The sequence below is a fragment of the Melospiza georgiana genome, chromosome 13 (genome assembly GCF_028018845.1).
Source record: "Melospiza georgiana isolate bMelGeo1 chromosome 13, bMelGeo1.pri, whole genome shotgun sequence".
Lineage (NCBI taxonomy): Eukaryota > Metazoa > Chordata > Aves > Passeriformes > Passerellidae > Melospiza > Melospiza georgiana.
In genome coordinates this window covers 5,037,202-5,062,663 of record NC_080442.1, presented here as the reverse complement: position 1 = coordinate 5,062,663, position 25,462 = coordinate 5,037,202, and the positions used below count along the sequence as shown (strand labels likewise).

Here is a 25,462-nt window from a genome sequence, read left to right as displayed (position 1 = left end):
AAGTGAATTGCCATTGAAATACTGTCCCTTAGTTCTGTGGTGGTTGTCAGTGAAGATTGGCTCTTACAGATGCTGCTGAATCTGTATATTGCAAAAAGTGTGTCATGCTCTGAGTTGATTCAGATCCATGCTGCAGTCCCTGTGCACTCGTGCAGAAGGGGCTGGAGAAGGTGCAGTGTGAGAGCAGCACACGTGTGCCTGTGACACCTGATGTGACAGCAGGGCAGTGGCTTTGCTCTCTGAGGGGATCTCCAGAACCATTCTGTGTGCTCACAACAAACCTCTCCTCCTGGTTACTTTTGTGGTAGCCATCTGCAATAGGTACAACTTGTCTGTACAGAGAACTGTATTTTTATTTGGGACAATTTATGGCTGCAGAGTGAATCTTACTGGCATCTATAGAGTTATGGTTTGTTATGGTCTTTCTGCTCCAGGAGACACGTACCTTTGACCCTCTGGTCTCTAGCATGGCTGTGTTTAACAGCATGAACAATTCCAGAACAAGGTCCTCTGCTACCCTTGCCTCCTTCCCTGGAGAGTGTGTGGGAGAGGCCAGCTGTGACCCCGTCGGTTGTGTGGGTTTAATGTGCTCCTGGAGGTTTTGGCTTCTGCAGCACTGAGCGTATTACAGAACTGACATAGAACAGGATTAGGGGATTCTTTCACCTTCTCCTGCAAAGGTGCAGGGTGATTAAGTTCTTGCAATCCCAGGGATCCTGCCAAAGGATGATGTTTCACTGGGATTGTCGTGTATAGGCTGTAGCTGTCAATACAGCCATTAAATTTGAGAGTAGAATTGCAGTAATTTGGGATGTTGTAGAGGGAGATGTGTATTTCAGACAGCTGAACTTGGTGCCTTAGTAAGTGCAGGATTTATAACAAGTGTTCTCACTGAACTGAGGCTGTCAGGCTTTAGGGAGGATGGAAGAAAAGTAAAGCAATACAGGCTGGCTTTTGGGCAAGTGAATAGCATGTTATATACAATTTTAAAATTCAAGAAAAAAGCAAGTTCCTCTTGTTTGGTAGTGATGTTTAAAATTCACTTTGCTTCCTTGCTACCACAGATACTAAACTCAATTTTAAACCCTCCGTTGCAAACAGTTTTCTTATCTTTTAGAACTCGGGATCACTGACATATTTGATTCTTTAGGAAATGACAAATTTTTTCATACCTAAAAGTGCAAATGTTAGAGTATTGTAGTGTTCAATGACTTGATCTACACAACACATCAAATGGTGGTGTCTGAATATTTGAAAATAAAAATTTGGGGTGTTTAAGTAACAGGAGGTTTCTGGGAAATAGTTTGACTTGGATTCCTTTCAATGACAGTGATTCTTCATGCTTTCTTCTTTCTTAGTTATTATAAAGGATTGGTTGAGAGGGCAGATGAAAATCTGCTGGTTTTTAAAGGTTCTTAAGCCTGTGGATTTCACTGGCACTTGATCTGCTAGTGATAGAAAATGCTTGCTGCTTCTTAAGCTGCCTTTGGAAAATTTGGCCTCTAATAATGGGAAACAATCTGTCAGTTGTGTAATCACAACTAATGCTGTTTTAAGTAGCTGTAAGTACTAGTGTTTTATGGTCACCAAGCTAAACTTTAGCTTTAAGAATATCTTCTGAAATCCTGATATTTTTGTTAATATTAACTCTGTGGGTTTTTTCTCTAAAGGCAGCTTGATACAGATGGAAAAATAAGTAGTGAATAATTGACTAACAATTGCAAATAACATGTACTAAAGTGTACCTAATTGTTGTTTATTCTCCAGTATTGAATGTTCGTGTAGGATGTATATATGACTGTTAATAGAGATCTGATTCTGCTGTTTAATTAAATGGACAAAGTTGGAAAGCCATCTGTGATTTGTAATCAATTATTTGGCACGTGTTTATAGCTGCAAATGTATTCACCTTGAGAAGATTGTATTAGGCCTCTAAGATGTCTTGTTCCATTAGGATTTACTTCATTACCAAGATTTGGGTGAGCAAGAATGGTCTCTTTCCAGCCTTCTCTGAGTATTTAAGCAGGTTAAAAGACCTGCTTTTTTGTAAGTAAAGGAGGGTGAAGAAAAATTTTGGGACTGAGAAAATAATATTATAAGGACTGTTAGGAAAATTCCTTAAGTTTTAGCTGTATCTGGTATGAAAAGAATAGAACTAGGTTCTGTCTATGATGGGGATTTTGTGAAAACTAACAAACAGAAAAGAAACAAAACTGGTTCAAATTTATTCAGACAGTATGTTAAGGATTTTTAAAAGAAACCACCCCCACACTTTTTCCATCTAGTATTATTGGGAAATTAAAGAAAATTAAGAACTGTCACCATGTCATTGTGATTTTAAATCATGATGCAGTAGCCCTGTCTTTAAATGTATGTTCCTGCCATTTAGCTGTGATAAAATGGCTCAGTTGTGTACAAGGAGAGATGATTACTCTTTTGCCTTGTAGCAGACTGCAAGTACAGGTTGTTCTAATGTTAAGACTGAGAGGAAGATGTTTTGTTTTGATTTAGCAACATCACAATTCTAAAAGCATTGTAGTAATTTAGAAATGTCTCATTTAAAAGTCTCTTGCTGATGTCAAAATCGTGTCACTGTAGCTTTAGAAAGCAGGCTGAAGATTATATAACATGGCAAGGAAACGGCCTTATTGTTAAGGATGAGAAAGCTTAGATAGGATATACTTAGATGACAGATCCTGCCCAGGAAAAGCTGTCTTAATGTGTGTGTTCCTGGAATCTTCTGTCACATTTTGCTGCTTTTTTTCTTTTTGTCCTTTGGTTAGCAAAATTAATAAATGTAAGTAGAGCTCTTACAGAGGATGTAATGGAATGTCTGAACAGTGAGATCCCATGTGTATTCTTCTAACACAGTGGTTTTTCTAAATGATTTTGATCAGTTTTGAAATTGTTCCCATGGCAGGAGTGCAGGGCTTTATCCCCTTTGTATTTTGTGTGTTTATTAGCGGGCTAAATTCTTTCACCGCGTTCTGTCACAGAAGCGTTTGCGTTCACAAAGCTCCCAGTCTGTCCTGCTGCTGATACAAAGAGTCTCTAGAAGTGATGATGCCATGAATTGTAATTGTATCTGTGCTGCTGTAAACATCCTGCCTTTGTCCTGCCGTGCAGGGAGGTGTGATGTCACTGCCGTCCTGTCACTGCTGTGCCCACAGCCCTGCCTGGGCAATGAGCCCCTGCCTGTGCTTGTGGAGAGCAGCAAAAAGCAGCAGTTACATAAAACATCTCCAGTGCTGAGTATGGGGAGAGCTGTGCAGCTGAGAGAGATTATGGAGACAAAACCACTGCAAGGCAGCTCTCTAATGAGAGACCCACAGTAATGGGGCTTTTTAGCCACTGACAATTAATAGCAAAATAACTGCTATTTTAGGGTTCCTCTCATGAAATGTCTTTGAGAAGCCTGTGTTCCTTACATGGCACAACAGCTCAAACCCACCTCTTATCTCTGTAGCATGCAGATACAGAAAAAAAAGCTGCCTTAATTCTCTCAACAGAATTAGCTCATGTGAAGTTCAGTTGTTTGACCTTACAAGCCACAAGCTTAGCTGTAAGTTGCCTGCTGTGGTTATTACAAACTCATGAGCCTTTTTATATCTCAAGTTCAGAATGTTGGAAGTTCATGTGTGAATTCTGTATTTCAAAATATAGTGACTCATATCCGCGTGGAAATCAGCTGTTCCAAAAATATGGATTACTTACAGATCTAAAGAAACTTAATTCCATTTATATTTTTAATTAAATGAATATATTTATAAGTAAGTGTGAAGAATTAAGCGTGGCAACAAAACAGGTTTAATTGAATTTGTATTTTAATATTAATCATTTGTTGTGAAAAAGTTGGAATGTGTAATTAAGTAATTATTTGCCAGAAATCTAAAACTTGAAGTATTTTCTGATACAGATGAGTAAATGTGCTTGCAGTGTTAAAGATGATCCTTTCTGAGAAGTGTGCTCTTTCATTCATGTTTCAAAAGCTCGATCAGGCTAAAAATTTGAATGGCTAATAATTTTTAGGACCTAGTCATTCATGTGTGCTGTGCACTAATAATCCAGGCAGTATCGAGTCCTTGTAGGTTTTCTCACCTGTGGGAGGGGAGGGCAGGGCCTTGTTTTCAGGGCACGAAATGGAGAGAGTGTAAACCATGAGTAAGAGCTGTCAGTGAGAGCAGGAGGCAGCAGCACGTTCAAGTAGCCACTGCAGTGTATTTAAACTCACAGTGGGATTGCTTGATCATCAGATCTGCACTGTCAGTCATGTCCCCGGCTGATGACAGACATGCTGCAAGTGTTCTGGACAGGCCCACAGACTGCAACAGATACTGGTTGCAATAAAGAGTGTCCTACTGTGGGGTTGTTCCTTAAATTCTTCAGGGGGAGAAATAAAATTGTCAGAAAAAAGGAATATAGACAGGGAAGAGTTGAGTTCCACTTTCTAAGCAGTCTTTGGATTCCAGATACAGTTTAGGAGAGAGGATTAGCAGGTGTTTGTCTTCTATAAATCTTTGCAATTAATAGCATAATTTTGGAAAAGGACTGGGCCAACATAATTTTAAAAATGCTTGATTAAAAAAAAAAAAAGCCAAAAATACCTCTTAACAGAATGGTGCATGCATGCACAGCCCAAATGTGACTCTTTCTGGAGAATATTTTTATTCTGTTGAGTCTGAGGATTTTAAAGAAATGGATGACTTGGTGAATCTTGAAGGGGATGTTGCTTGCTCTTTGTGTTTCTTGATGGGAATGTTGGTGTAATCTAAAGTCATGGTAGTAGTGTTTACCCCACTGCCTTTTTCTTAGCTTCATGAGCTGGACAGAGAAGTTTGGGTCTCAGGAGCAGCTGGGTGAAACAAGCATTCAGGCAGTGGGGCCACAGTTAGCAGAGATTCCCTTGTGCTGTTCCCCCTGCACATCTGGATCAGTGTGCAGTGGCAGAGGCTTGAGGTGAGAAGCCTTTGCTTCGGCACCAGTGCAGAAGACTTCACAGGTAGGCTGCATGTTATTAAAAATGAGCGAGGTGTTATCAGTACAAAACCTGAAATATCTGTAATGAAGTTTAGCTCCTAAAAATAACACTTTAGAAACCCAGTGGTGATGGGGAATTCAGCCTTGTTTCTCCCACAGATATAGTGGTTAATCTGTTAAGTGAAACTGAGGAGAAAATACACTCTTCTGAAGCACTGTGTTATGTAAAGGAGGAGGGTGATTAAACCACATTGGTAAGCCTGCCTTAGCTGTAAATCTGGGCAAGCTGGACTTTCCTGATAGGTCTTTGAGATGTTAGACCTTTGAATATCTATTCTTGATTAACAAAGGTCTCTGCTTTGTGGGGGAACGGCACAAGGGAATCTCTGCTAACTGTGGCCCCACTGCCTGAATACTTGTTTCACCTGGCTGTTCTTGAGACCCAAACTTCTCTTTCCAACTCATGAAGTTAAAAGAAAGGCAGTGGGGTAAACACTACTGCCATGACTTTAGATTACACCAACATTCCCAGAAATACAAAGAGCAACTGAAGTATAGGATAGTGTGCTTTGAAGTGAAGCTGAAAGATGTCTTTTCATAAAGATACTGGGAATATCATGTATTCCTTTAAGGAATTTTTAGCTGTGATTTAGAAAAAAAAGAAAAAAATGTAAACTTGAGGGGATTGAACTTGTGGAAAAATAAGTTTATGTAGATGCTTCAGTTTACAGGTGGGATTTTAGACCTCTCTATCTAGAACTTCTCTGGAGTATGGTGTCAGTCTCTTTTGCCAAAGCTGGTGCCCTTTGGTCATATACCTTCATTTATGGGGTTCAGCACTTCATACAGAAGGTCAGTTAGGAAATATGCTTTATTAAAAGCCAGTTCTGACATGCTTTCTTCATGTATTTTTCTCGTTTTCAAACCTTGCCTGTTAACTGTTGAAGAATGAAGCATAATTTATTGTCTCTGGAATGAGAAAGATGGATTTTTTTCCCTTTTCAACTGCAGTGAGGGAAATGAATGAAAATTCCCTCATTATTTTGTAAGACCCGGGGATATGAAGATAATATCTGGGTGATAAAACTGAGGTTCAGCAATTTGTCCTCAGCTACTAAAATTTAATTGAAAGAGTGAGAAGTGGAGAATGCCTTTAATAACTAAAGCAAAACAAGTAAAATCCACACACATCAATGATATGAAGGGACACTTACTGTTGAGTTGGAAGCTACATGGTATTTTCCATCCTCACAATTTTACCAAACCTGCGTGAGGAGAAAAATTGAGTTGGTTTTTAGAATGTCTGAGCAAGAGCCAAGGGCTTTCTGTTTACCTTTCTGTAGCAGGGATACAGCTTTGGAAGGGCTGCATGCTCTGGCACCCGTGAGCAGCTGTGGGTCACATCTCTTCCATGGGTTCCATGTGCCCAAACCACGGCTTGTTGTGGAAAATGGAGCACACTTGTAATGCTGTGAGCTCATTTGTGTCACCTGGCTGTGTCCTGGCACCTCCTGCCAGCTGTGGGACTCTGGGTGGAATGGAGTTACTCTGTGAGCTCTCCTGGATTCAGGGTACTGCTTGAGAGATCTTCAACAGTGGAATGTCCTCAGTGAGCCTTGGTGGCACAAAGATAAAATGGCACATTTTATCTGTCAATAAACTGTGATCTACCAGTTAAGCTGTCCTCCAGGGTAGGGCATTTAAGGTGCATTGCTTTTGGCTGAGGGTCGGTGCCTGAAGAGTTTCAATAATCCTGTTTGAGGAGGAAATCTAAAGGCACCAACTTTTATCACTTTCACAACTTTCTTTGCAGGCAGCTGTGTTTTTATGAAAAATCAGCATCAATTTTATTCTTTGACATGTACTACTTGTGATTCCATTTTTTGCTAATTATTACCCATACGACATTCTTAAATTTATCCCTCCTGCCCTACCTGCCCCCAAGGTTTTAAACATTTCAACACTGTTTCTTATGTATATCCATCATCTGAGAGACAAAAATAGGTTGAAATACTAGAAGAGCCAGTTGGCTGGATTTCTTTCAATATCTTTTGCATTAGCTAAAGATGTGGTGTTAAAAGCTTCTGTGTTACCTGACATAGAGTAAGATTAAAGGCAATATTAACACTGTGTTATGAAATTTTGGGGGTAAATTATTTTTAAAGCTTTGGGATTTTTTGCTTATTTGTTGGGTCTTGTGTTTTGTTTTTTGGTTTTTTTTAACAGGAATCTTACCCCTCTTCATCACCAATATGGTTTGTAGAATCAGATGACCCAAACCTGACTTCAGTCTTAGAGCGTTTAGAAGATATTAAGAAGAGCAATACTCTGGTGAGTGAAGTATTTTGGTTATTTTGGACATTTACTTGGGATTGTGGGCTTACTTGGCTTTGTCACATTAACAAGCAGATCAGCTAGTTCAGTTTTAGGGTTATTTGGGGGATTTTATAAACACAACTTTCTCTTCCAAAGAGCTTAGGAGCCAAAAGTAATCCAAAAGATTTGAGGCAAGAAGGAAAAGATAACTTCTTTTAGAGAGTAAGGTTTCAGTCCCAGTAATGAGTGTGATGTTTTAATTATTTATGAAAATAATTAAACAGTGAAGTGGATGAAAATGTTAAAACTGCTGAATAAGACAGCTGTTGTAGAGTTTTCTTTGCACAGAAAACTCTAGCAGAGGCAAAACTTTGTGCTCTTGAGAATCTATATTCTCCAAACCATGACTCTAATACCAAGAATTCTTGGTTTTTTTTAATCTTTTCCTTCTTTCAAGGGAAACTTGACCTGAGAGCTTCTGGTTCATCAGAAAGTTTCTTAGGTACTGATACATTTAAGCAGTGTTGTGACTTTGGGCAATTGCTACTTAAAGGAAATCTTTGTGTACAGATTCCGATGGCTGTGTTGTATTTCAGAAAACTCAAGCATTGTATCTTACTTAAATAAGTGAGATCACTTTCATGTAGTGATGGGAGCTCAGAGGAAAGGCACATTAATATAAAAATTAATTTCTTAGTCTCTCTAGGAAACTGCCCTTGGAAATAAATTTCAGTACAAATGCAGTTTGTGCCTCAAAAAGGAGTATTGCAGCATACTGACAAAGTCAGGTGATCTTTATTAATAGATTATATTAACATTTTGTGTTTATTTTGGTGGACATGAATGTAATTCACACTAAACAATCAGAATACTGCTTATTGCATGGATTATGTGCTTTGTATTTATCTGGTTTGGGAAAAATTGGGAATGTTCTTTCTTTGGAAAACCCACTACTTGTTATGTTTCTGGGATAATGTTTACCTAGGATACCCAGCCTTACGTAAAAATGTACAGGTGTCCTTTTCTGAAGATAGTTTGCATCTGAAGATAGGTTGTGTTTGACTTCTAGCAAAAATAATTAGGAAACTAATAAAAGCGAGTCTTTGTGGGCCTTGCCATAATTAAAAATAATTGTAAAGGGACGTTAGGACTTTCATGCATTTTGTTGGATCTGATTGCACAACGTGTACATCTCTTTATTTTCTACTTCAACCTATTATTTGACTGAACTACATTCAGAAGAATATTATAAATCTTAGTCTTTAAGCTTTGCCTGGAAAGGGGCAGTAGCAGAAAATCTGGCTAAATGAGCTTTTTGCTTAAAGACACTTTCAGAACATTGTGCAGCTTGAAGCTGGTGTGGCTGATATTCAGTCTAAAGGTTCTGAACAAGGTATTTATTTCCTGTGTGCAGCTGCCTGCAAGAGGCTGCAAAGCTTTGTTGTAAACATGCATGGGACTCGCTGTGCTGAATTGCATATGCACACAGACTGCTTATGAAGCTGGTAGGAAAACAGCTTCTGCTATCAAGATTGTACTTGCCCATGTAAAAAAGCTGCTGGGTTGCTGTAATAGACACCTGTGATGGCCCATTGGTTTCTCAGGAATCCACCCTGCTTTGTGCTGTGCCAAGGTGAAGGCAGATGGGAGTGGTTGAGGAGACAAGTACTTGCACTACAGAATCTGATTTCTTTTTTTGCTCCAAAGGCATGGCTTGTGACTTTTTAATTTGGTTTTTTTTTTTTTCTCCTTCAACTCTTCCCCATAGAACTCCATCCCTTTCAGTGGCATGGAGCACTCACACAGAGACTTTGCAGCAAACTAAGAAGGGATAGAGGACTACAAATCCAAAGGCTTCTTATTTATCACAGTTTCATAAAAATTCACTGAGTTTAATTTAGAATAATCTAGAATGTTTCAAACTAGCTTTCATTTAATTTACTTCAGGTAAAGGATCATTAGTGCCGTGTTGCTCTAAATTCAGAGTTACTGGAGCAGTCAGATTTTGAATGGAAGGAGGCTTAGGACTCTTCCAGGAGCTCAGCTGTGCTAAAGGCAGTGCTAGCACATGTACCCTGGTTTAGCCTTTGGTATTCTACTGCCCTTTCTACCTGCTTTGTAACATGGGACAGGTGTCAGCTGTTGGGAAACTGAAGAATATGCTCTTCAGGCATAAATGTTTGACATGTGGAAGCCTTGTCATTTGACATGGTAACACAAAAACTGATTTATGATGTTGAAATCCTACATGTGTTTCCTAGAAAATCTTCTGTGGGTCTGGAACTGTGGTAGTTATCTTGCCACCAGCATGTTGCTTTTACTATGAAAATTTGTCAAAACACTAAAAATGTTGAAAGGTTATTAAAAAATATAATCTTGGATATCATCAGGTTTGGACTGCTTAGCTGCTTGGTTGTTGATGTTGGGCAAGTTTCAGTCAGCAGATAAAGAGACTACAGAGTTCTTTCAGCCCCTAGTGTCTCCTGAATTTCCTTCTGAAAATCAGCCATGCTTTAGATTTCTGAAGTATGAAACTGCCATCTGCCTTCTAGCGGCTGTGCTATGCAAAAAAGAAATCTTACTGTGCTTTCCCTTGTTCTGTTTAATATGATGGAAGTTACATGATGTGAGTCTGAAGCCTCAAACCTTATTTCATGAGATGTTAACTATGACTCTACACTATTTGGAGGTTTGCTTTTTAAAGAGAATAGGGAAATGGGCTGAAATTCAGAGGCAGCTTTAATTCTCACACTCCAGACCTTAAATTTGCATGAAAGATGTCAAAAGTAAGTACACAATTCCTGGCATAAGTATGTTTACAGCTTGGGTAAGCTGCTGTCTTGAAATACACTACTTCTGTGCTAATATTTTAGATTAAAACCACATGGAGGCATTTCAGGGAAGAATGTTGTCTCTTGCAAACTCCCAGTGTGGCAGCAGCTCTTTCTGCAGTGGGAGTTGAAGAGACAAAATGCAGGACTCAGCTTTGCTTTAGCCTGAAGCTGCCCAGGACTGCTGAGTGTGGGGAAGGCCAGGCCAGGTACTGTCACTGGTACCTGATAACCAAGTAGTGCCACACTCCAAGTGACAATTACTGCTTCCCTCTGTTTCCATTTATATCCTTCTTCAGCCCTTTCTCGGTGGTAGGCTAAGATTTATTGATGCATTTATTTTTATATAGGTATTGTGGGTGTAGGTAGAGACACACAGAATAATTAAGTCTTTTTATGCTTAAACTGTACTTCTTAAATTAATTTTTCTTCATAATCAGGAAACAGGGTGCTTCATAGTGAGCCCAGCAGGATATTAATACCATCAAAGGTATCCTAAAATTGTTAATGCTTTCATACTACATTAGGAAGAAATCTTCATACATAAAAAAGCCTCCTAGTGTAGGCTAGGAATTTTTCAGAAAAAATTGTTTTAAACTGTTTTTGGATGTGCAGGACATTAAGATAGGAAACACAATTCCAAGAGGTGTTTGTGTTCTGAACCAGCATTATGATGTCCAAAAGAACCACCAACTTCTCCAAACTCCTGAAGCATTAAAAATTATGGAGGCTGTGTATTCTACTGGTGTAATTTTTGTTATTTTGATATTCATTATAATCATTTTAACGAATTTAGAAATGTGTTGTGTTTGGTCACTTGTGCAACCTATTGACATCACTCCTTTACCCTGTGGGTTAGGAGTTCTGGTTGCTGTTTACTTTGTGCTCTAAGCAGTTTGTGTTCCAGGGCACCCACTGGTGTGCTGATAGCTCACTTCAGTAGCCTCCAAGTGTGTGTGTGTGTAAAGCATTCATTTTACATTAGTCAAGCCTGTGAAGTTACCCTGGAAATGCATTTAAATTATTAATACATGACAGAAATCTGCTCTCCCTTTTGGTAGTCTGTTCATGTACATACCAACACATACCAGATCTTGCTTAGAGCACAGGGCTGGATCAGATGTCTTCCAGACGTGACTTTCAGCTCAAATTACCCTGTGATTTTTCATACAGATGAGCAGAGGATAAGGGATAAGAGTGATGGTGATCCATGACAGAAAGATCAATGGTATTAAATTAATTCCTGTGGAAGAAAAATGTAGCAATAAGGAAGAAGGGTGGAAAGGTTGTACAGACAGGATCAGCTTCTTGCTCTGCCACCACCTTTGCAAATTGTAGACACTGATTGCAAATAAAGCAGCTGGTCTGTAGAAATGAGCTGCAGTATGAGTTACATTAAGCTAACCCTGCAGTGTAGAATCCTTCCAAGGAAGGAGATCCCTGCTCTCAGCAGGTCTCTGCCTTCCCCTTCCTGATGAAATGGTGCTTGTATGCTGAAGCACACCAGAATTGATCTGCCACAAGGCTGATGAGCTGCCACAGAGTAGAGTGATCTGTGGTGCAGTGGAAATGAGAAGGTGAAGAGCTGCTGGAGGTCCTTGTCAGGCACAGCTGTAACTCAGCCCAGGCTGTGCCAGCACCTTGTTTTGAAGGTGCTCCTGTTCCTTGCTTGTGATGCTGTGCTCAGAAGCAAGGGAAGCTTACAGTGTGGCAGGTCCTGGCTGCAAAAATTCCTTCTGAATTCCAGTTCAGCTGACAGGACTATTTGTGGGGAGGAGGGGGAGTGAAGGAAGCAGGGCAGGAAGCAATTCTTAACTCTCCAGTCCTTACTGTTTCTCTGTCAAGGCACATCTAATACTATATTCATCTTCTTTTCCAAGGCCAGTGCTAATTGACCAGTCCAATGGTGGCAGTCTTCCCTCACTGCTTAGATTTATTTTTGTATGATTCACAGAAGATTTAAACAAATTATTTGCTCTGTGAGAAAAATTACAGCTCCTGGAATTGTATGGTTCATGCTCCAGCTCTCCATGAGGCAATGTTTGTGCAGAGAAAAAGTTTCTCAACAAAATGCATAGCAGTGCAATTCTAAGTATCTTGCACATACTGAAAATAATAGTTCTAGGACCTGTGGTTCTATCTGGCAACTAACTTTTTGATTGATTAACCTGATTCCTGTCTGCTGAAAGATTTAATGATGTTCTGGATACCTGGGAAGCTTCAAACAAGTGTAGAGTCTTGATGCTGATGAGAAACATGATTGTTACAGAAGGGTTTTTGCCAAAACCTATCATGTCTCATGTATATACTCCTAAGAAATGTGGTGCTGGTGCCCCAGTCCTTTAGGTGATATCTGCTTCATTTTTGAGTTAGGTTGATTATCTGCTTTATTTTGGGGTTGGGTTGGCTATCATGAATGATGCAGAAACAGCAGACTTGGTGTGATATTGTTCTAATGCAGGCTGGTACCTCAGTTCATGGCCTCAGATGGATAAATAACATTCCTATGAAGCACAGTGTGGAATTCTGCTGTAGAAGGGAAAAGCACTGAAGCTTTCAGATAACATAAGGGCAACATTTTCCTATCACTGCTAGTGGTTAGGGCTTGGAAATGAGCTCTTAACCCTGGACAGACGGAATTTTTCACTTTCATTGGGATAAGGTGAGAGCATCTAAACTGGCCAATAGCAAGGCTTTAGACAAGTACTTTGGAGTGTGAGTGCAGAAATGACTGTCATGCATGCTGCTCTTGACAAGTGGCAGGACAAATTCTCCTTGGTTTTGGGAAGAAAAGTCCATAAATGGCTGTATGATTTCTGCAAGCTTCATCTAGGTTAGTATTTTGCAAATCATGAGATGTTGGCCCTTTTACAAGTAGATTTTGCAGTCCTTTTTTGTTCTCCTGACATAGCTGTGCAAAGACCTTGGAAAGGTAGGAAATGCAGCAGTATTTCATTTCTTGGCCTTAGCTAGGAATCTGAGGCTGTCTAGTGAAAGTGAAGAGTTGTAGAAATCACCTTCATTAGTGTGATGACCAAAGAGCAAACTTAATGTTTGTTTTTGCAGAAGTAAATAATTTTCTGCCTTACATTAGTGATTGTGAGGTGGTGCATAGTTAGCAGCTAACAGAGCACAATCAGTGGAACAGGTTGGAAACACAAAACAGAGATAGTAACAGATTGTGCCTCACCCTGACACAAGATACAGCAAGCAGAGTGCCTGGGCTCCAGCTCAGAGCCCTCCTGGGACTTGGACAGGGTTGGTCCTGCTTCTGCTGCCTCCCTGGTGTGCCCTGTGAAGGAATTCAGGGTATGGAAAACCAGACTGTTCCTCCTTGGTTATTTAAGCTGGGAAATGGGAGTGGGCCATTTTGTCTCATGGAATGTGACCATTTGCTTATTCAATAGTGATGTGTGGCTCAGACACCTATGCTTGGAATAGATGATGCTGTCAGACCAAAAATGGTTTTTCTGCTCATGGCTTTCTCCTTATACATAGGAAGATGAATGGGAGTCATTGCTAACTTGCCATGTCCTTGAGTTTCTGTTGTGGAGACTTTACTACAAAGATTGCAGAGAAAATTTTATTCCAGCCTTAGCAGATTTAAAGGCTGTACACTGACTTTAAGTTCAATATCAATGTGTGAAGAAAATTCTAAATGTGCTTCTCTGTGCTTTGGTTTAAATGAACTTATCCATGTGTTTTTGTTGTTTTTAGCTTCTTCAGCAGCTGAAGCGATTAATATGTGACCTCTGCAGATTATATAATCTTCCTCAGCATCCAGATGTTGAAATGTTAGATCAGCCATTGCCAGCTGGACAGGTAAATCAAAAAGCTGGGGACACCTTCTTATGCCAATAAAGGAGTTGGTTTTTTAACTCCAAGAAACAAGATAATGGGAAAGATTGAACCCTGTGTAAACCAGAACTGAGATATGAAGCACTTTCGGATTATGGTGTCTTCAATGTGAATTTTATTTGCAAAATCCATTTAATAGTGGTGTGATCATATTACACAATTCCCTTTGAAGTCTCTGTATCACTGCAAGGTGTGTATGTGACACCAGTGCTGTCAAGTTTAATTCCCTCCTAAACACTATTCAAGCCAATCTCTGTGCACTTGGAGTGCTTCCCAAAGTTACTTTTTCTGAAATATTTGGCTCTTTGTTGAAGAGTATGTGTTTCACAGTATGCACTTGGATGAACTACTGTTGATGTTTTCCTTCTTCAATCCCTTGCAGAGACATGGGATATCCAGGCCATATGTTACTTTGGGAAGGGAGGTGCCTTGCTTATTTCTTGTGCACTTGAAAAATTAAGAATTGTGAAGGCCTGAGGTAGTCTTCTTAGCCAAAATGTTTTGTATTGTGTTGAAAACAGAACTGGTAACTGACAGTAGCTGTTCTTTTCTGTTTTTTAATAAGATTATGGGATCTTCTTTTTTTTTGTACACATTAAGATGACAGGATTGCTAAAATACTCCTTTAGAGTAACAGATGATTTCCTGAGGTGACAGTGCTATAGTAATGACAAATAACTTGCTTAATTTTTGGTCACATGCCAGATTGTAATCCTATAGGTCCTTTCTCTGAGCCACCCCCTCAGCAGTGCAGCTGTAAGGCAATGGGCTGTGCTGTTAGGGTGTAGCTGTGTGAAGGGTCTCACAGGTGCTGTGGAACTCAAAACAAGCTCATGGAAAGTGAGTCTGAGTCTGACCAAAGACTCATCTGGTCCCATAGATTGTCTAGAGCAGTGCCATTACTTCTTTACCAAAGGAAGAGTGAGCAGAGGACAAGCATATCAGAATACTCCTGAGTATTTCTGCAGCTCAGAGTTCCTGAGCTTGGAGTGGTATCCTGAAAGAGAGTCATAAAAATTAATTGTGTTGTGTTGATATTTCCTCAAACAGGCTAATAGCAATGGCTACATGATGATACTAGTGGCTGCATGGAAGTTCCAGGTAGTGAGAAAAAGAATCCATTAAGTTCTAGAGGTCTAAAGTTAATTGAGTTTTTATCTTTCTAGGGGTGTAGCTTGTACATGGATTCTAGTCAGAGCCATGATCTGATTTCTTGCTTAAGGGATGGTGGGTTGTAACCCACTTGATGTTTGTTGCATTTGACAGTGTCTCAGAATAGGATGTTCCTTATCTGAATTTAAAGCTTCTACTTAAAACTTAATTGGAATTAATTGAGACATTCTATTAATTTTGCTTCGTGAAAAAGTTTCTTCACTGTCATATACCAGGAAAGCATCTTTATGCATCTTACCCTTATCTGCAAAGGACTGAAGTTTGGCATGTCACTTTTGCATTTACTGCTTCTCTTTGAGAGTAGACTTGCTGATTTTGAAAGCAAAAAGTGTATGCCAAACTTATGCAGAACTTTCATTGTTGTATTGCAGAATGGAACAACAGAAGAAGTTACATCAGAGGAGGAGGAAGAAGATGATATGGGTGAAGTATGTCTATAAATGAGATTGTTGTCCTAATCTAGTAGAATTTTGTCATTTTGCTCTGCAATGTCTGGCTAATAATTAAATCAAACTGTAGCATGTAACCTCCCTGGAGTTCAACAGAAAAGATAATTAAAATTTGGATGTTTACCTGAATGTCAGCTTTCCCTTCAACCAGAAACCTAGTGAAATTTTCTTCTTAAACCTAGATCTCAGCTGTGAGGTACTTGGATACAGAGAATTGGACATCTGTTTGTGCTTTAGTCAAACAATACATAACATTGTGTGCCAAATCAGTAAGTTTTTGCATTGTTAACTCCTATTTCAAGCAGCATGTGAACTGGCTCTGATATAGTTGGAAGTGCCTCCCAAACTAAAGCAGACTTGCTAAGAGTAAATCAGTTTGCTGGCTCATTAAATGGGTGAGCAAGTTTTTGACTGTAATAAATTGAAGGGACTGGAAGGACATTGAGGCAGACACACTAAACTTTAATGTCCATGTCTGGCAACATGGGGCTCTCTTTATTGAGCTTTTTAGTTGTAAGAATCACCCTTTTTGCTTGCATCTGCTAGATGTTAGAATAGCTCCAAGATTCTTGCTTTCTACACTACTACAGACTGCCTTATTATAGTAGAACTGTTCTGACTACTTCAAATTTAGATTTTTAATTAAGATTTAGTAAGAATGAACAACTCTCTCTGAAAAAATGATCTTCCTTTAGAAAATATCAGTGCTACCAAGTTCTTAAATTAATTTGTAGCAGCCTTTCTTATGCCATATTTAGCCTGATCCAGACTACATCTGCTGGAGCTGGTGTTTCTGTCAAGGTGCTGTGTCCCATGTCCTGCTGGCACAAGGCTCTGATTGCTTGCAGACTGCTAGAGTAGCCTTTTGCATTCTGTTTGGGTTACTTGTGTGTGGCAGTGATATCTGTAACCTGTAATCTAGTCCCAGTTCTACATGGAGAGGCAGTGTTGAAAGCGAAGGGAGCCAACCCACCTTGTTGTTGATCAGCATCGACTCCGATTTATTGACCAAATCAGCCACTTTATATAACAGTGTTAATTAACTTCATGCATATTGCAAAATTCGAGCTCACAATAGGTTACAGAGAAAACTCTAAACCCTCCTTTTGTTTTACAATACCTGTGGTTTGTTTATTGAAAACAGGACAGTGTTCTCACTGTGATATGAAAAGTTCTCAAAACCTTCATATCTGTTCCCAGAGCAGCTATCTGTTCCCAGAGAGCCCAAGGACAGAATGTTTTGCCTGTTATGGGAAGACTGTCTGAGAATCTTATTGTTTATAAAGTGGTGCTTGAGAGAGCCTAATTATTTATAGAATCAAGCCTGGGAAATGCTGCTTTATCTCTACCTTTTACTTTTCCCTCAGCTGTATACCTTCATGGCCTCTTTCTTTAAGCCATGCTTGAACCAGGCTCTCCACAAAGCAGTTTTCAATTCCTCAGCTCTGTCATTGGAGAAACATGAGCATTTTTAAGAATACTCGGTCAGAAGTCTGTTACAGCTGAAGGAAACAGTGTTGTCAGATGCACCAGGTGTATTCCTTGTTACATAGGACATCCTTGAGTGTGGGTTTTCCTGCCATGCAAACTGATGGTGCATGGAGAGCAGCCCCAGGTGTGCCAGAGCTCTGCACACTGGAGTGTATCTGGTGGTTGTGTAACCAAAATCTGCTGGTGTGGCTGCTACAGTGCTTCCTTTTTCGTGTCAAGGTGTTTACATGCTTCCCCTCCTCTCCACAGCCAGCATTTGAATCACCTTCAGACAGTTGTCTGAAGCTCAGGGTGCTTCTCTGCCACAAAGATAAGCCCATCTCAGGATACAGAGTGGAGGGGTTTTAGTGCCTTGGTCTGGAACACAGAACTGAAGTGTTGGCTTGGGTGATCAGAATGCTTGACCACAGAATTTTGTCTTATGTCCCAATTCCAAACTTACTGCATCTAATCTCTAGCTGAAATGTTAGCCTTGAATAAAGTACACATAGTTTTCTAATATTTAACTTTCTTGAAGGGTTGCTGTAGCCCTGCCAGATAGGTTAATCACAGCTTGTGAGAAGTGCAGTATAGATAGGATTCTAATTGCAGAAGGGCCTTTTAGAAACATCTTGGAGCTACCCTATCTTGGGGTACTTTTGGATTCTCTAGTCCAGTTTGCTGCCTACTTCAGTGAGCTAATTCTCTACAATCTTTATCTTCTTGCACAGGTAGTACTTGTTTCTGTGACCAGAAACATGTTATGAATTTGGGTTTCATTTGTATTATGAAGGTTCCCTATACTTCCAGTGGTTATGTTGGCTGAGGGTGAAGTTGGAACAAAATAGAAATGGGATCCAACAATCACAAATGCATAGTGCTGTGCAGTATGTGAGTGTATCCCACATGCCTTTGGAGAGGGTTTCATTGAATGAAGAGCACAGGACAGTTATTCACAACTAACTTCTCTCTCTCTCGTAGGACATTGAAGATCTGGATCACTATGATATGAAGGAGGAGGAACCAGTTGATGGGAAGAAATCTGAGGATGAAGGCATTGAAAAAGAGAACCTTGCAATCTTAGAAAAAATCAGAAAAAATCAAAGGCAAGATCACTTAAATGTGAGTTAATGATTCCATGCTTTGTCTTTGCAATACTTCTGACTTTAAAACAGAGATGATTTTCTGCAAAGAAAGCCCACTCCTATACACCTAGACATAAATTAGCCTGTAGGTGACTCTTTACTTGCTCATCTCCAGAGGTATCCATGGGTTATCCCTTTATTTCTTGCTTGGTGCCTTTGTTACAAGCATTAGTTTTCCTTGCAGAATCAGCAAAATCCCTCCAGGCTTTGAGCTTGACTTTTGTTGCTGAACCCTTATTTAAGTAAAAAAACTAAAGCCACAATTAAAAGTGTGTTAAAAGTCATGGGTGACTAAAAATAATCAGCAAACCTGTGCTTTAAATCCATTTTATGCATGAGTTTATTTTTCAGTAGTAGCTGTGCCACCTGGAAGTTACTGAAGGGTGGTGGATTGTTATGCAGTTTTTTTATTGCCATGCATAAAGTAAAGGGCCTTCAGCAGCTCTGCAGGTTTGTTGTCAGTTTTCTGTGTGATCTTACCAGCAGGCAGTTGTAGAAAAAGTCCTTGTTCTCCAGAGGCTTAGAAACATTCTGTCCCAAGTGCCAGGCTCCAGAGAGGCTTCTGCTTCTCAGAGGTGCATGTAGGAGGGTGTGATGATGTCATACAGCCTTAATTCCATTTACCCTGACTCCTAAAGAAATCAAAGTGTTTCTTTCATAGAGGCTTAAAATGTATAAACAATGAAATTTAATATTTCTGTTTATGATCTGCTTCATCCACAAGATTTTAGTTTTAACACCTAAACCTGATTGGCATTTCAGGGTTTGAAAGCAGGTAAACATAAGGTCCCCAACTGCTTTGGCTGTATAGTCAAGTCCTGTTCTGAGACTTGAGTAACCATAAGCACAACAATCACTTACTGGTTTTGTTTAAACTTGAATGTTCACAGTTTGAGATGATGCCTAGTGAGGTTTTGTGTGTTTCTGTATGTATAACTCAAACTCCTAATAGTAAGGAGTCTTTAATTGAAGAAGAAAATATAACCTCTTGCAGCCTGAAAGGCATGGCCTGCTTTACAATCATGTAAAATGTGGTAGAAGGGAAAAAAAGGTTTTTGTGGTGTCAGCATTCTTCCTTGGTGCAGAAAGCCTCTTAAAACTGCAGATTTTCTTTTGCTATCTATTCTTTTCCTATTTGGCCAATACTGCCTTTCCTTTTGCTTTTTCCCTCCACGTTTAGTGGAGTTGAAATGAACACTGCTGGTTTTCTGTTTGACAACAGCAGATTCAACTTACATAATAGCTGTTTCTCATGCCAGGACACTCTCGTTGATGCTGAGGCATAAACAAGGTCAGCTGAGTGCAGGGAACAGGGTATTCAGCTACTGCTGAGGAACTGTGGTATTTTTGTGGGTCACCAGAAATAGCTGTGCTGCTGAAATAATTTCTCCAAGGACTTGTGGAAGTTTACTCCTAGGTGCTGGAGAACCAAAAGCTGTAGCTGTGCTACTGACCTAGGAAAGAGCTATCCCAGGAGCACTTTATTGGTCCTCCATGCTGCCAAACCAGGGGGCTTCTGATAGAATGTGTTAACCATGCTCTAAGAGCAGTTACTTGCTGAGTGTCCTAACACAAAGGAAAATCTAAATCTGTACAGCCCTCACAACTAGGTTTCTTAGAGGACTCTGAGTTTCACAAACCTGAATGCGGTGGCTAAATTGGTCTGGTTTTTTAACCCTTTTGGGATACTTTGTTTCCTCAGCAGAGGCCAGTAAAACAAACCCATGCCATTTACATGCTGCTTGTTGGAAATGGGAATGTACAGCATAAAACAGGGCTTTGACTGGTGCCCAGTGCAGCCAGAAGATTTTTCATTTCCTTTCCATGTTCTTTGGCCCAGGTCCATGGGCTGTCCTCTCTCCCCTTGGCTGCAGTGCAGGCTGGAGTTACAGATCATGCTCAAGGCTCCTTCATGGGAAAGCATGCACTGCCACTGTCATTTATTCCTGATAGGTTAAAGACATTTTTCTGCTTCTCAAGATGCTGTCATAGGAGTTTTTAGGGTTTATGTGTGTTGTACAAGAATGTGTATTTACTATTTTTGTAAATGAGTTCTGTCTTTGGCAGTATCCTTAATCCCTTTCTCCTTGCTGGCATCAGAAAATAAATTTGGCTTTTGGTACAGTATGTAACTTGGAGCAAGAATTAATCCTCCTCTTAACATTGTAATAACTTTAAAGAACCACTTGCTTACCTGTATTTAAAATAGGTCTTTGAACTGGAATCATTAACTTCAAATATTTAACAACTTGCTGCTGCTTGCTTTTCAGAGGTCTCTCCCCACATAGTCATTTCAGAGACTAATGCCTTTCTTATTTAGATAATGCTATTAGCTTTTCCTGTTTCATGCTGAGGAGTTTAAGCACTTCCCTTCAAAAGTCTCCAATGTCTGTACTTTCATCTTCAGATTTTATGAAATCTAAGGTGTCATTTCTATTTTTAGTCTAATCCTTGAAGGAAGTATGAAACTACTTGAACTTCTAGGAATGATTGTGTTTCTGCTCAAAAGTGGAGAAAGTTCAGTAACAAATGGAACTTATGTTCTTTAGCTCTTTTTGAGTTACTTTAGATTTCAGTTTATTATCTTGGTGGAGTTTACATGTTTTGTTTCAGCAAGTGATTTTTGGTCTTGTGGCTAAATCTCCTGAAATTTATGGAGTGAAGAGGTTTCCTGTTGCATTCTGATGTGTTCACAGTATTTTTCTGATCAGGCAGAAAACAATCAGATCTTTGGATAAAAAACTGCAGTGAGCTGCACCTCCTATCCCCTATAACTTGGGGGGAGAGCAGGCAGTGGGTGCATTTTGAGGGTTGGAAGGGGAAAAGAAACCCCTGATGTCTCTATGCCCTTAGTACAGCAGGGTAGTGGCAAGTGCTGGTCCCACTGCCCCACGAGGTTCCTGTGTCCAACAGTGGCTCATCCTTGGGGGGAGAGTTTGAGAGCAGGACAGGCTTGTAGTGGTGCATCTTGTGAATATTTTTCATGTCCAGCAGTTTTGGCTGTGAGAATTCCTGCATCAGGTATTTCTGTTATGTGCAGCTCTCGGCAGCTGGCATGTTGTCACATAGATGTTTGCCTCTTGCAGCAGGGATTTCTCCAGCTTACCTGCTCATTGCTCTGGAGAGCCACAGTGTAGTACAGGACAGGATGATTAAGTGAGACTTTTTGTGCCTCTTTGATTACTTATTAGAAAAAAATAGTCACTTGGGTCTGGTCCTGCAGCTCATTTAACTACTTCAGATAAAATGGCTTTGCCTTCCTGCTCTTGGCATCAGCCCCATGTGACAGATACCCATCAGATCCCATGATTGACCACTTATGTCTGAGGCAGTTGCAACTATAAATCTTACTGTCACAATTTGAGAAATGGGAACTTTATCTCCCTTGGAGTGTCAAGTCCCACTTTTCCAGAAGGATACTGTTATTTATATCTGGGTTCAGTCTTTGAAATTATAACTTACGTGTACTGAGTTATGGAAAAAGTTTTTAATTTTAGTATCACTGTAGTCAAAACTGACCTCAATGCTCTGTATGGTGCAGTGGTGGGATGCAAGTTGTGCTCTCTTCTAAACTGCACTTTACAGTGGCTCCAAATCCCACAAGTGACACCAGAATGAGGACGTGCTTCAGAGCACTGGTGTTTGCCATGAGGCTTACCATCAGGTTTAGCTGTTACCTTCCTCTTCAAGTTCCTCCAAGGGTAGTTCAGAGCACATAAAATAAGCCCCTGTGCTAAACTCCTTAAGTTAAGCTTGCTATCCTCTTTCTCCTGATTGTAGATGACTGGTTTACAGTCCATCGATTCTTTAGAGCAGCAAGTGTAACTATGTTTAGTGCTGCTATATAAGGAGTGAGCAGCCCAGCCAGAAACCCCTGGGGGGAAAAGGGTGAAGACAAAGACAAAGTGTGTTGAGGCTTGCTTACACACACTACAGCTAACTCCTTTAATACCACCTCATTTATCAGCTGTTATAATGGAAGTCAGGGGGATGTGGGTGTGTTAAGCTTTGGTTTTTAAATGTCTCCAGTACAGAAGATACTTAAATTTTCATTTGCCCAGGTGAACTTCAAACATTATAGAAATTCAGTAGTTTAATTGGATGGAAATAGAGATGCCATGAGAGAGGTAGTTTTCCACAGGATGTCTTTGACCATCTAATTTGTTCTTAAATTGCCTATATTTATAGGTTGACAATCTGTGGAAAGTGTATGAAAATTCCTTTTTTTAGTAAGAAGTGCAGTGGAAGGGGCAAGGATCTGCACAGCTCTGCTCAGAAGAAAGCCAAAGTCTTGACACTTGTCTATGAAATGTCTTTCCTCCAGACTCCACCTACTGATGAGTCCTAATCTTAATGCTCACAGAGCGCAGCAACTATGCAAAGAATGGTGATTAACACTGCTGTGTTAATTGGTTAAGTGTAATGCTTCCTTTTTCAGCTAATCTGTAAATAGTTGGCATAAATAGTAGTAATGTGCAGATATTGCATATAAACAACCTTTTTCCATAAAATTTCATGTACTCGGTGTTTGAGAAATCCCTTCTTTGTCTGATACTGCTCTATAGAGAGGAGCACTGTAAGTAGAGAAATTACTTGTCTGAAGCCTTGTTTGCATGTAGCTTTTGTTTAATCAGATGAAAGGAGTTGCCTGTTATTTGCATGTTTAATTACAAGGTTCATCCTTCATACCGGTCTGTTAAGAAAAACTAGTGGAATTTCAGAAATCTGCATAATTAAATCCAAAGGTGTATGAAAATGAATTGCCTTGAAAGAAAAGTCTAAGTGTATTATTTGATACTATTAGACAGAGAAGACAGAGGACTGTGTGAAGGCTTTACCATCTACTAACTGTTACTGATACTTAATTTTTATTAAGAAGTAATTAGTTCCTACAATTAAGACCTTGTAGAATATAAAACATCACTGTGGACTTCAGGCAAACAGGGAGGATGTTTTGGGTATTAGGTAATGGTCACAGCTGCTTCGTATTCTTCCAGAAATAGTTTTGACACTTGTGTCCAAAAAGGATATGTTTATAGGTGTTCATGGTGTCTGGAAGGAAACTGAAAAAATAAGAATCTTTGAATTTTTAGATGGAGTTTAAAAGCAGCCTCATCAACTTACTTGTTTAGTACTTGATAGAGACAGGCTGAATTATCCTAGGTGGGTCTTTTTTATTTGGTAGTGGGGCAGTTTTATTGTCTTGCTTTCTTCCCCAGCTGTGCTTATGAGCTCCATATGTTAGCCTGTGTTCCAGTGGCAGTGACTGAAGTGCAGGAGCAGAAGGGAACTGCCAAGGTCCAGTGGAATAATCTGCCTTTGGGAACAGGCTGATGGTGGAAGCCCAAGTGTCACAGGGTCAGGGTTGGGGGGGTAACTACCTTAGCTCTTTTGGAGTCCTTGTTCCTATTCTGTATTTTAAATCTTATAATGCTAACTTTTATCTCTCTGTTTTTCAAAACTCTTGAACCTAAAGTGGTATTTTGGGGGGGATAAGCAGAATAATCACATATAGGAAGATTGGTTTGAGTTTTTCTCTCACTTTGAGGTGCTGAGAAGTACAGAACTGAGCTCTAAAAGAACAGAAGAGATTTTGCCATAGTTGCAAAAATCACAAGAACTATGACAAGTCACAAGAAATATTTTGTATTTTAAGGTTTACATACCTTTGTCTTCCTCTGTGTAGATGTTGATTTTTTTTTTTCCCACTCAATTGCAATAAATATTGCTTTTGTTCCACGTTTTCTAAATTCACTGCTTGGTCTTATTCCTCAGGAAGCTGCTGTTCTAGAGTGGATGCTTGCCAACCCCTGTACCTTTTTCAATGACCAAATAAAAATATACCTCTGAGAAAGCAATAATAGCTTATGTATAGAAGCTCACTCTTAGGATTAGGTTTACTTTTCTTCTCAGTGTGTAAAAGCAGGATGTAAAATTAAATATTTCACTCTGAGATGTGCATCCATCTTGGAAATTAAAATGCCAGAGATTTAGGTCCTTTACAGAAAAACACCTGTTGTACCTTGATTTAACAGTTTGTATCACCTATAGCATTTAGCAGTATATATTAATGTCCTTTAGAGAGAGGGCCTCGCTTCTTTGGGATAGACTTCGCTCACTAGAATATTTAACTATTCAGAAACCCAGTTCTCATACAGAAATTAATATATTGTTAATACCTTCTAGTTAGTAATGTAAAGTTGTTTGTAAATACTACTTTTCACTTATTTGGAGTCTTTTTTGTTTGTTTCAGGGTGCAGTCTCTGGGTCAGTTCAGGCTTCAGATCGACTTATGAAAGAACTCAGGGATATATATAGATCACAGAGTTATAAAACAGGTAAATGCCTCAGATTTCCCTTTTTGAAATATACTTTAAATGAATTCTCCTGGGAAATACTTGCTGCTAACTTCTCTGTGTTTTGTTGTCCTGTGTTTGTATATAAGTGCATGTTTGTGTCTGCACATATGTAAAAATACATAGATACATCATGTATACTCTTATTACCTAAAGTAGTTTATTTGTGGAGAAAAGTCAGAACGTCTATTCCTTGCAATAGTGATGTGAATTACAGTGGAAAACAAGCTTGTGTTTTAAATTAGTTGGAGTAATGAGCAGCGATTATCTTGAGGTAGTGGATGGCTGTTTCATTTATTCCTTATAGGAGCTATATCTAAAGTAGCTCAGCAAAGGATTCAGCAAATTGAATTGCCTGAGTGTTACTGTATGAGAAATAGAAATTACATGGATTTTGGGCAAGTTGTATTCCTCTAGGTCTGCCAAATAGACAACTCCATCACTGCAGCCAGGTGTCAGACCCTGGTGCAGCCAGGGTGAGAGCAGGAGGAATGCCTAATTAGGGAGTCAGTATAAACTTAAATACATTTTCACTTTTCTGGACTTGTGTCCATATTTATTTCTAGTGGACTTAAACCTCACTTGACGATGCCATTTTCATCATGTATAAAAGAACAGAGGTGAGGAGACAATAGGTTCCTGTTTTGATTTGTCATATTTAACTTTTGGGTCAATTGTTTCATGTGTGGAAGTGCTGGGGACAGTGGTAAAATGTCTGGGGTATAAATTTGATGAGGTGACCTAGTGTTGGTCTAATGCAGCCTCCTTCTTTTAGCTTTGTTGCAATTGTGAGCTTGCCAGTGTGCCCCAGTGGCCACTATCTGGGAAGGAATGGGTTAGTGTGTCTGGGGAAGAGCTGGAAGCAGATCTGTGTGAAGTCATGGGGG

At 39.6% G+C, this 25,462-nt stretch overlaps 1 protein-coding gene across 1 annotated transcript in view; it reads left to right on the top strand.

Moving 5' to 3' along the window:
* The window catches only part of UBE2Q2 (ubiquitin conjugating enzyme E2 Q2), a 46,416-nt gene that overhangs the window by 8,782 nt on the left and 12,172 nt on the right, over nucleotides 1-25,462 (top strand). The window contains exons 2-6 of the mRNA XM_058033485.1: nucleotides 7,204-7,308; nucleotides 13,842-13,946; nucleotides 15,527-15,583; nucleotides 18,056-18,196; nucleotides 24,473-24,557. Of these exons, the coding sequence (XP_057889468.1) occupies nucleotides 7,204-7,308; nucleotides 13,842-13,946; nucleotides 15,527-15,583; nucleotides 18,056-18,196; nucleotides 24,473-24,557 (493 nt within the window). The remainder of the gene's footprint in view (nucleotides 1-7,203; nucleotides 7,309-13,841; nucleotides 13,947-15,526; nucleotides 15,584-18,055; nucleotides 18,197-24,472; nucleotides 24,558-25,462) is intronic.